This window comes from Rhinopithecus roxellana, chromosome 13, assembly GCF_007565055.1.
Source record: "Rhinopithecus roxellana isolate Shanxi Qingling chromosome 13, ASM756505v1, whole genome shotgun sequence".
Lineage (NCBI taxonomy): Eukaryota > Metazoa > Chordata > Mammalia > Primates > Cercopithecidae > Rhinopithecus > Rhinopithecus roxellana.
Genome location: NC_044561.1, coordinates 20171318 through 20183006, shown reverse-complemented (window position 1 = coordinate 20183006; position 11689 = coordinate 20171318). Strand labels below are relative to the sequence as shown.

Sequence of the window (11689 nt, the reverse complement as noted above, 5' to 3'; positions counted from 1 at the left end):
CCTGTGGCAGTGCTGAGGGTGGATGGCAGGTGGCTGGCAGCCCACCCGCCATAATAAAGCCCCAGCCATTGGCCCACAGCAGTCTTGGCCTCACAGTATGACTGACCCAAGGAAAGAGCCCTTCCTTCCCTGTCCTGGGCAGGGGCCACTGAGTCCCCAGCCATGCAGTTCAGTCAGTCAGCAGAGTCCTGGCACTATGGGCCCTCAGTAAAAGGGGCCTTCCTGCTTCCCTCCTGACAGAGGCTGTGGGATAGGAGAGTACACCCAGGGCAGAGGAAGCTCTTAGGACCTGGGCTAGGTGAAGGGCCGTCTTTCCCCAGAGCAAGGGACGAGGGGTGAACCTGGGCTCAGTGGCCTGCACTGACTCAGAAGGGGATCAGGTGGGAGTGGACAGAGGAAGGGCCGGTGAGGACATCTGAAGCAGGCAGCAGGCAGCAACACCTTCAGCCTCACCCTGGTTCTGGACCTGTGCTGGGCACATTAAGGACCCAAGAGGTCAGGCCTCCTTTCACTGCGGAACTCCTTGCCTTTAGGAAATGGTGACCGTCATGAAGGTTTCTCTAAATCCTGGAGGTCATAGCCCCAGGAGGCCACTGAAGGCAGGGCAAGGCCTCCCCCAAGTAGAGGACACCCTGCCAGCCCTGGCTTTCCCATCCTGTCCCTTGGGGGTCTCTTCAGCCCAGAATGCCATGTGGCCAAGACTCTGGGGTTTTCCTCACGAAGCCACCAGCCTGTCCTGAGCCACTTCACCTGTGAAGGAGTCTCCAAAAACTTGCTGAGGCCTCAGGGTACACGCTCCCAGATGCCTGAAGCATTTTCCCTTGGTGAAGAGGCCCTCAGAGCGCTTCAGTTCAGAGAGAAGGGCCAAGAGAGGCCATGTATATAGCTGAGCTACCACAGCCTTGGTCAGCCCAACTTCCTGCTTCTGAGGGGCCCGGGAGATCCTGAGGGAGGCTGGGGTGCCCCAGGCACACCCCTCTCAGGGCAGCACCAGCCCTCAGCACCCTGAGCCAGGAGGCCTGTGCCCAAGTCCAGGGGCAGGACCTCACCAACTCCGCAGCCATGTATTCATTAGCTCCCAGTTCTAGAGGTCAAGTCCAGGTTCTGTGTGGCTGGGTTTTTTTGCTCGGGGTCCCAGAGGGCTGAAATTGAGGCATCTACCAGGTTGCGTTCCTTCTGCTGGTTCTGGGGAAGAACTGGCTTCTGAGCTCCACTTGGCAGAATTCTGATCCTTGCAGCCATGGGACTGAGGTCCCCGTGTCCTCGCTGGCTGGCTGTAAGCCAGGTCCTCTCTCAGCTCCTAGAGGCTGCCCACTTTCCTTATCATGGGGCTCCCTCCATCTTCAAGTCAGCAACAGAGGATTTCTCATGCACTGAATCCCCCACATGCTTCAAATCCCTGACTTCCTCCTCTTCTACCAGCAGAAAACTACTTTGAATAGGCTCATGTGGTTAGGGCAAGGCTCACTCAAATACTTTCCCTATCTTCAGGTCAGCTTGCCATAAGACAACCCTACCATGGGCGTAAAATCCCTCCAAGAAGCCGGGTGCGGTGGCTCATGTCTGTAATCCTGGCACTTTCGGAGGCTGAGGCAGGTGGATCACCTGAGGTCGGGAGTTCGAGACCAGCCTGACCAACATGGAGAAACCCCATCCCTACTAAAAATACAAAATTAGCTGGGCATGGTGGCACATGCCTGTAATCCCAGCTACTTGGGAGACTGAGGCAGGAGAATCGCTTGAGCCCAGGAGGTGGAGGTTGCAGTGAACCGAGATCGTGTCACTGCACTCTAGCCTCGGCAACAAGAGCGAAACTCCATCTCAAAAAATAAAAATAAATAAATAAAATCCCTTTGAGGCCGGGCGCGGTGGCTCAAGCCTGTAATCCCAGCACTTTGGGTGGCCGAGACGGGCGGATCATGAGGTCAGGAGATCGAGACCATCCTGGCTAACACAGTGAAACCCCGTCTCTACTAAAAATACAAAAACTAGCCGGGCGAGGTGGCGGGCGCCTGTAGTCCCAGCTACTCGGGAGGCTGAGGCAGGAGAATGGCGCAAACCCGGGAGGCGGAGCTTGCAGTGAGCTGAGATCTGGCCACTGCACTCCAGTCCGGGCCACAGAGCAAGACTCCGCCTCAAAAAAAAAAAAAAAAAAAAAAAATCCCTTTGAGTCACAGTTCCAGAGACTTTTTTTTTTTAGCTGGGACTATAGGCGCCCACCACCTCGCCCAGCTAGTTTTTTGTATTTTTTTTTTTTTAGTAGAGACGGGGTTTCACCGTGTTTGCCAGGATGGTCTCGATCTCCTGACCTTGTGATCCGCCCGTCTCGGCCTCCCAAAGTGCTGGGATTACAGGCTTGAGCCACCGCGCCCGGCCCAGAGATTGTATTAATGCAAGGCATGTTCATGGCGGGTGGCAGTGGGACATCTTAGGGGCCATCTCAGAATTCCCTCTACCACAGGCAGTAGAACCTAAGATAACTTTTTAAAATCTTAAAACACCCATACACATTTTACATCTTATGTTAAAATATAGCAACGTTTATTTTACTATTAAACCTTCCCTACCCCAACTCTTAAAAAAAAAAAAAAAAAAAAAATGGATGCCCCTGGATGAGGCACTACATTGATCCTGTGGCTTCGAGTATCCCGGTCGGCAACACAAAGCCGCAGCCAAGGAGTCCAGAACAGGACGGTTTCTAAGGCCTCTGGTCCTAGCCGGGCCCAGGAAGGGAGCCAGGCTGGACAGGCAGTGGGACCCATGGCTCCCAGTGCCCAAGGACCAAGGGCAACAGGCAGACAGCCTTGACCAAGACGTATCCTGAAAGACGGTCAGGCCAGGGTATCCCAAGGCCAGAGAGCTCCTCCCTCAACCCACCCCCCAATAAATAAGCACAAAACCTGGCCACTGTAGTCTCAGCCTCCAGGGATTCCCAGATAGGCCACAGGGAGCTCCCAGAACCCTGGGAACAGCTACACTGGCCCCATATTCTCCTTCCCTGTTGACCTGGGAGCTGCCTGTGAGGAGGGCAGACTCACGTCACAGGATTGCAGAGAAGGTCGCAAAGTGACCTCTTCCTTGACTGACAGGTCCCAGCCCTAGATCCTCAGCCTGTAGCTGTGGAGTCTCCCTTCCCAGTATGGACACAGTGGGTCCCTCATCTTTCCTCCCACCCACTGGACTTGCTGTCCTGTCTATCCTGCTGTCCCATCCTGTCCTGTCCTGGGAGCCCAGGCTGAGGACCGGGGAGCAGGCAGGAAGGGTTCATCCCCACGTGCAGAGTCCAGCTGGGCAGCTAATCATCAGAGTAGCAGTTCCCTGCAAGGGAGAGGAAGAAGAACAGGGAGGGAGGCATCAGGTGAGGAGCAGGCGGAGTAGGCCAAGGGCCCCTGCCCCTGGTGCTCACCCAGGACGTTGAATTTGCACAGTGGGCAGGTCTGCTGGAGCATCAGCCAGGGGTCCACACAGTCTCGGTGAAACTCGTGCTTACAGGGCAGCACCCGGAGCCACTACAGGGGCGGGAGAGGAAGATCTCAGGCCACCGAAGCAGGACTCCATGTGGGGGTGCCTGGTCCCATGCCCCTCGCCTCAGCTGGGGAACTGAAACCTAACCGCTTCCCCCACCCCACTGAAATTCTGCTCTGTAGCCCTGGGGGCTGAAGGAGAAAGGCCTAGTGGGGGTGGTTCCAAGGTCCTGGGAGTAAGGTGGGAGGCATCACAGGTGAGCTGATGGCTGGTCTCTACCCGGGACACTAGCCTGCTTGTTGCAGAAGTAGTCCAGGCACACAGCACAGGTCTCAACACCCGGCTCCGGGAGGCCCTGTGCCGCCCTGCTCAGCCGGCAGCGCCGTGTCTTGAGGGATGCCAGTCTCCGCACCACGCGGCGCTTAAACAGGTCCACCTGTGGGGAGAGGACAGGCACAGTCTTGCAGGCCCAAGGGCTGAGGGCTCTGGGGCTCCCTGGGGCTGGCTCTCACCTGGCCTCCGAGCTCCCGCTGGCTCTGCCGCGACGCCTGCCGCTGGGCCTGGACCACGAGGCCTGTGCACAGGAGCATGGCCACCAGTAGGATGGCATTCCACAGCTGTTGCAGGGGCTTCTGGGGAGGGAAGCAGTCATCAGGGACACGGGGCTGCCCCCACATGCCTCCCTTAGGAACATCTACCCCCAGGAACGCCAGGGAGCAGGCAGGTGAGGTGTGCTGATGGCCTCTGTGTCCCTGCAGTCCCCAGCTTCCTCTTCCGAAGGCTCCGTCCCTCCCACTGTGTGCTTCTCAGGATCACTCACTCTGCCCTACACGTTTTCCCATCCAGGTTCAAGAAGAGCCACATCCATTCCCAGCCCAGGGCTCTCTGGGCAACAAACCTGATGTTTTCCACACACAGAAGCTTCTATCTGGTAGCCTCAGAGACTCCCCAAACCAGCACCCAGCAACCCAGCACCCACCCTGGGACCTGCTCACTCTCCCACCCCCATCCTCCTGCACTTCCTTCTGGTCGGCTTTCTCAGGCCCTGCCATCACCCACTCACCCATCCAGCCTGAAGGTTCACACCCCCCAGTACGGGAAGGAGCCAGCCCCCAAGGCCTGTTGCTTTGTTCTCCTGGGTTGGGGGGTGGTCTCTCATGCCCTCCTTGCCACCCATTTCCCACCCACAGCCAGAGGGTTCTCCTCTGCACACCAGGCCCTGCAACTCCCCTGCCTGAGCTCCTTCCCTGTAGTGCCACTTGCCTCCTCTCAGTGTCCTGTGCTCCTGGCTTCCTCCCGTGTCTGTGCCTCTCCATACTGTTCCCTGTCTTGGGAACCCTCTTCCACCTTATCCCTTTTCTCAGCTACTGCCTCCACCGCATCTTGCTCTAGAAGCTCCCTGACCTCTTATGGCCGGGTGAATGCGCCCCCCTGACCTCCCGCTGCCCCGCCCTCCTCACACCTGCTCTACCCAGCGTTCTCTTGCAGCTGCCCTTGGGGCTCTGTGTGCTCCCATCCGTGGAACGTAACCATAGCTGATGTGGCCACCACTCTAACCCAGTACCTCCCATCATCTTTGTGGCATGAGTGAATCTGGAAAGGAAACATGACTGAGAGAACACTTAAAAGCCTGGGGGCCCCAGGCCTCTGGGCAGCCTCAGAGTGACTGAGGGAACCACAAGGATCTTGACTCAACTCGCCCCAGATGTGGTGTGGCTGCTGGGCTCTGACTACTCAACAGCTGGCTCAGGAGATGGTGCAGCGGAGTAAGCAAAACACAGCACGTTCCCTCAGGTGCGCCTCTGCACAGGGTCTGTGGACGTCTTAGGACTAATACACACATTCACTTCAAAGCTCTCTGCAGCTGAGTGCTGCTCTGCCATCATGTTCTTCCCTGACCGATGCTGAAGTTCATCTGCCGTCAGTGGGGAAGAGGGGCTGAGAAATGACCTGATGTGAAGAGGTCACAGCTCTAGACAGGCCTGGGTGCTGCTAGTGCCACAAGCCATTGCTCTGCTCAGAGTGGAGGTGCTCTGGGGGCCCTCACTGGGAAGTGTCTGTGAGCCCCAACTCCCCTCTCCATCCTGCCCTCTTCTCTCCTCCAGCTGCAGCTGGGCAGTGCCACCTGTTCTAGGAAGCTGTCCCCAAGCCCCAGGCTGAGTGCCTTTACCATGCCCTAGAGGGTCCCACCAGCTCTGTGCTCACCCCAGCAGTGACAGCATGTCTCTGGCCTATCTCCTCTCTAGACTGGGCCCCCATGAGCCCAGGGCTGGAGCAGCCCAGTTGGCCAACACCCGCTGGGGGCTGTATACCAGGAGACTGGGGCATCATTGCGTGACAGAGAAGTAACTCAAGAAATGCTTGTGGGCCGGCCGCAGTGGCTCACAGGCCTGTAATCCCAGCACTGTGGGAGGCCGAAGCGGGCAGATCACCTGAGGTCGAGAGTTCAAGACCAGCCTGACCAACATGGAGAAACCCCGTCTCTACTAGAAATACAAAAAATTAGCTGGTGTGTGGTGGCACAGGCCTGTAGTCCCAGCTACTTGGGAGGCTGAGGTAGGAGAGTCGCTTGAACCCGGGAGGCGGAGGTTGCAGTGAGCCAAGATCACACCATCGCACTCCAGCCTGGGCAGCAAGAGTGAAACGCTGTCTCAAAAAAAAAAAAAAAAAAAAAAAAAAAAAGGCTTGTAGACAGAATACCCTTGAATGCCCTTGATGCCAAGTGTTGGAAATCCAGGGACAATAAAATACAGCCCTGGCTGTCAGGAGACAAAGTGACACTCCTGAGCCCCATGCCAGGACTGAGTGGCCATTATGGCGTAAGTTCTCCAGGGCAGAGCCTGCTCTAGAGCTCTATGGCTCAGAGCAGCCAGCTGGCTGGGCTGAAGGTATGGCCAGCCTGAACCTCTGCTGCAGGCCAGAGACCCAGCCTCCCCAGGCTTACTGCATCCTAGGGAGCCCTATGTGCCCCAGGTTCAGTGCATCTTGGGGAATGTACCTTGTAGAGCCCCAGGTGACGATGGAGGGCAGGAAGAGCATTAAGAACAGTTCATTAGCCAGGGATGGTGGCTCACGCCTGTAATCTCAGTACTTTGGGAGGCCAAGGTGGGCAGATTGCCTAAGCTCAGGAGTTTGAGACCAGCCTGGGTGACACAGCGAAACCCCATCTCTACAAAAAATACAAAAATTAGCTAGACATGGTGGCATGTGCCTGTAGTTCCAGCTACTTGGGGGGCTGAGGTGGGAGGGTCACTTGAGCCCAGGAGGTCGAGGCTGCGGTGAGCCAAGATCATGTCACTGCTGTTCATCAGACCTTCCTGATACATGGGTGTTGCTGCTCTGGACTCCCAGAGGCTGGAGGGATGGTGACTGTGCCCTGGGGTCAGGACTGAGAGCCCAATGCCCATCAGGCCAGCCACTGAGATGCCTACTCCAGCCACCCGTCAGACATCTCAGTGGCCATGGCCACCCAATAATTGGGCTGGGACCACCTTGACCTCGGCCTGCAGCCTGGCCAAGGCTGCTCAGCTCTGCCCTCTGGAGTAGCCAGACTGACCTGCAGACTGCGCACAGCCCCAGGCCTCTCGTCAATGCCTGACCTGTCCAGAGGCCTGTGTGGGCTACCCATGACAGGGATACACAGAATACCATCCCTGTTCACAAATGAAGAACACGAGGCCAGAGAGGAGAAACTCCCAGCCTGAGATCAGTCAGCTCATGTTTCCGAACCAGGATTTGATCCCAAGATTGCCCCACTGGAAGTTGCCCTGCACAGCCCACGGTGGCCAACACCTGTTGGAGGCTGTACACTAGGAGACCGGGAGGTGACTGCCCAGCAGTCCAGGGACTCAAGAAATGCTTGTGGACAGAATACCCTTGAATGCCCCGATGCCAAGCGCTGGAAATCCAGAGACGATAAAACACAGTCCTGGCTGTCAGGAGACAAAGTGACGCACCCCCATCACATGCGGGATGGGCTGTCCCAAGAAGCCCAGGAACAGCCTGACCACGCCTTGCTGGGATACAAGAGGGAGAGGGGACTTCAAGCTGGGCTGTGAGGGAGGCTTTCCAAAGAATGGTGGCAGGATGAGTTGTGAAGGTTCTAGCTAGACTAGGGCGTGCGGACACAGAGAGAAAAGGTGTCCACGTCTACAGCCAGGCGTAGACAAGGCCCAGTGGCAGAAGGCCAGGGCAAGTCATTGGTACAGGGTGGCCAGAGCATAGGAAAAAGGACTAGAAAAACAGAGTGAGTGAGTGATGCAGAGAGCTGTGAAAGCCACGCGAAGGGGTCTGAATTTCATTCTACAGACAGTAAAATAAGGCTTCCCAATGCCTGCAGAACGTGAGGACAGCAGCTAACACTGACTGCACGTGACCTGGCCCAGGCACCCCACTAAGCGCCCACCTGCACCATGTCTCTGAACACTCACAGCACTCCTGTGGGGTGGGAGAGGCCATCCTTGCCACCAAGGTGGGGAGAAGCCACAGGATTTGCAAGACAAGGCCATGTATGTGGCCCCATGAGCCTCCTTTCCCTAGGCCCCGTGTAATCTGCTAGCACCCACCTGCTCCTGGGCACGACTGCCTCCCAGGCAGACCAAGTCCTGCCATCCTCCATAGCCATCCTTGGAGAGGCCACAGGTGGTCCATAAGGTCAGCTTCCACTCAATATTGGCAGACAGTGACTCTCCGCTGGTGATCTCAGCCGTGGCCTGGGTCCTCCTGGGAGTGCCAGATGGAAGGACTCTTGGAAAGAGAGGCCCAGACCCACCCAACCCTCCCCGTTCTGCAGGAAAAGGGTACCTACGACTATCGCCCCTGTTGGCCTTCCACTTTACCCCAGGCCTTTTCCCTCTATTGGTTTTTCCAGTTTTCACACCAGCCAGGCCAGGGAAGCCTGCAAGCCCAGGGAGTCCACCTTCCTCCTTGCTGGGGCCAGTCCCCTCTGCCCACAGAGCCACCTCCTTGCTCCAAGCTCCAGGCTCTGGTACCTCCTTCCCATCCCCTCACCCAGTTTTCAGCCTGGGAAAGGGCAGTCTTTTTTGTTTGTCTTTTTGTTTTTGAGACAGGGTCTCCCTTTGTCAGCCAGGCTGGAGTGCAGTGGCACAGTCACATTTCACTGCAGCTTCTACCCCCAGGGCTCAAGTGATCCTCCCACTTCAGCCTCCTGATTAGCTAGGACTACAAGCATGTGCCACCACACTCAGCTAATTTTTGTATTTTTTCTGTAGAGACTGAGTCTTGCCATGTTGCCCCGGCTGGTCTCAAACTCCTGGACTCAAGTAATACTCCTTCCTCGGCTTACCAAAGTGCTGGGATTACAGGCATAAGACACCATTCCCAGCCAAAAGAGCAGTCTTAAAGCTAACAGTTGGCCAGGCGCGGTGGCTCACGCCTGTAATCCCAGCACTTTGGGAGGCCGAGACAGGCGGATCAGGAGGTCAGCAGATCGAGACCATCCTGGCTAACACGGTGAAACCCTGTCTCTACTAAAAATACAAACAAATTAGCCAGGCGTCATGGTGGGCACCTGTAGTCCCAGCTACTTGGGAGGCTGAGGCAGGAGAATGGCGTGAACCCAGGAGGCGGAGCTTGCAGTGAGCCAAGATTGCGCCACTGCACTCCAGCCTGGGCGACAGAGCGAGACTTCATCTCAAAAAAAAAAAAAAAAAAGAGCTAACAGTTAGTTCGGGCCCTACCAGGCCCAGTCACAGCGGCAGCAGGGGCAGCAGCAGCAGCAGTAGCAACAGGGGCTCACGCCTGTAATCCCAGCACTTTGGGAGGCCGAGGCAGGTGGACCTGAGGTCAGGTGTTTAAGACCAGCCTGGTCAACATGGTGAAACCCTGTCCCTACTAAAAATACAAAAAATTAGTTGGGTGTGGTGACACATGACTGTGATCCTAGCTACTTGGGAGGCTAAGGCAGGAGAATCACTTGAACCTGGAAAGCAGAGGTTCCAGTGAGCCGAGATTGCACCATTGCACTCCAGCCTGGGCAACAAGAGTGATACTCCATCTCAAAAAAAAAAAGGCTAACAGGTAAGACCCTGGTCCCAAGCCCCCTCAGCCCATGGGAAAGCCAGGGGCTCTCTGTACCCAGGGTCAGTCCTTTGAAGTCTAAATGCCAACTCACTGCAGCAGTGCATCCAACAGCTTGGTGACATTGGAGGAATAATGGAGGACGATCACTGGCCTAAGCAGAAGCTGGGATATGTCCAGCTGCAGGGAGACAAGGAAGTCAGCAGACCTGGGTCTCCCTTTCCCCAGCTTGCTTACCCTCACGGCCTGGTCTGATTTACCTCTCGGACCACGTTGTGGTTCAGGATGAGGAGAAGCAGGGCAGAGGCTCCCAGGAAGAGGGCCCGCCGCATCTGCAGAGGGATAGAAGGCAAGAGGCTAACATATACCCTGCCTGCACACCTGTCTCACCACCTGCAGCCCCAGCTGCTCTTAGTTCCTGGCCCTGCAGTGAACAAAACTCTGGACAGACTTGCCATAAGCTCCTTGAAGTCAAAGGTGGAAACTGCTTCCTTCCTGCTGCCTCCCTTCCAGATGCGCTGTGCCTTCCCCGGTCCTAGCAGGGCAGTCCCCACAGTGGCTGCTAGAGCAGCTCCCCCCATCCCATACTCTCAGAGCCTGGTCAAGCTTCCCAACCTCTCACTGGCCTCTTCTCACCTCCCTGCTTCGAAGCCGTACTGACTCCATTCTTCAAACTGGGGTGCTCTGACCCACCCAGGCCTAGGGCTTCTCTGCAAGCTCTTAAGGGCCCATCTAAGGAGGGCCTGGCTCTAGCAGATGCCTTGGAATCCCTTCCTCCAGCCCCTCCCCCCAGACATCTCCTGCACCTGCTGGACCAGGGCCTTGGGATAGGCCTGCGGGCCACTGCCCTTATTCTCCTGGTGGAACTGGGCCGCCTGCTCCTTGCCCACGTATGCCACTGCAATCCAGCCTTCCACCGGCGCCTCCTGCTCGGCATCGACGATGTCCATCTGTGTGGCAAGGGGCCATGAGCGGAGGGAGGCAGGGTGTTGGGGAGGAGGGAGCCGGGGTCATCACAGTGGATGCAAGGCCAGAGTTCAGAGAGCATCTGGCTCTTAGGTTTGGGAAGCCTGAATGCTGGGAGCCTGGGGAGGGGCGCTGGACTGTCAGGGCTTAGTGGAGGATGAACATCGCTTCTGGGTGCGGGGTCTCTAAGGAGGGTTGGGAGAGGGGTTTAGTGAAGCGGCCAGATGGCTCAGCAGCGCTCACCAGCAGCAGGCGACCGCCCAGCAGGGGCGCCGGGTCGGCTTCGGAGCCGATCCTGACGCCCTCCAGGACCAGAGCGTCCTGGCGCGGCAGTCTCACGTCCACCCGCACGGCGCGGGCTCCGCCCCGCCCCGCCCCGGCCGCCGGCTCGCTGCCGTCCGCCGCGGCTCCGGGACCCGCCAGGCCCAGCCACAGCGGCAGCAGGGGCAGCAGCAGCAGCAGCGGCGACGGGGACGGCGGAGGCGGCGGCGGCGGCGATCTCAGCGCGGGGCGAGCGGCGGGGCCCATGGCCGGACCCGACGAGCTGGCGCAACAGTGGGGCCGGGGGTCCCGGGCACGGGGGGATCAGAGGTGGAGAGGCCGCTGCCGGACAGGGCGGGGCGCCGGGAGGGGCGGGGCCGCGGCCGGACGGGGAGGGGCACCAGGAGGAACGGGGTGGGCGCTCGGCGTCTCCCGCGCCCAGACTTGGCCGCGGGCGCCCCCTGGTGGCCGCAGAGAGCTTAGGCGCTGGCGGCCGAGGGTGCTGGAGAGGGGCGGAACTGGAGTCGCAGCAGGAAGGCGGGAAGTCAGAGAGAGGAGGTTCTCGCAGCCAGGGGGGTGCTCCGGCAGCGGACGCGTCGGCGGGGCAGACAGGAAAATAGTTGAAAAGGGCGACCTGGGGGAGCAGAGACAGGATCAGAGCCCGAGAAGGGCAGGAGCAAGGGATGTCCAAGGGACCTGGTGGCAGGCCCTTATTCTGCGGCAGCCCCACTGACCCAGGGCGTGGCCAGGGCCAAGTCACGTCCCTCTCTTCCCCGGTCCTCCCTGTCTCGACCCCACTAAACAACAGGAGGCAGAGAACCAGATACTGGCAAGGGAAGCCGACGGGAGAGATGGAGGGGCAGGGGAAAGGGGCTGGGGGGCAAGGCAAGATGAAGCAGGCAGGGACCCAGTGCCTCAGTAGGGACCGAGAGGCTGGGTCACTTCCCTCATCTGTGAA

The 11689-nt window shown here is 58.2% G+C and overlaps 1 protein-coding gene across 3 annotated transcripts; it reads right to left on the bottom strand.

The window, feature by feature from the left end:
* Nucleotides 1–2515: 2515 nt before the first annotated feature.
* RNF215 (ring finger protein 215) lies at nt 2516–11118 on the bottom strand. Of its 3 annotated transcripts, XM_010359577.2 has the most exons (9): nt 10714–11116; nt 10311–10454; nt 9765–9836; nt 9599–9684; nt 8031–8187; nt 3978–4097; nt 3758–3901; nt 3407–3509; nt 2516–3318 (listed from the first exon to the last, which is right to left on the bottom strand). In XM_010359577.2, the coding sequence occupies exons 1-9, from the start codon at nt 10996–10998 to the stop codon at nt 3296–3298; spliced, it is 1134 nt and encodes a 377-aa protein (XP_010357879.2). In that variant the 5' UTR covers nt 10999–11116; the 3' UTR covers nt 2516–3295. The 3 variants fall into 3 exon arrangements, with proteins under 3 accessions (XP_010357879.2, XP_030770588.1, XP_010357880.2); XM_030914728.1 differs by having other exon boundaries at nt 2516–3509; nt 3978–4094; nt 10714–11118; XM_010359578.2 differs by having other exon boundaries at nt 2516–3509.
* Nucleotides 11119–11689: the final 571 nt, after the last annotated feature.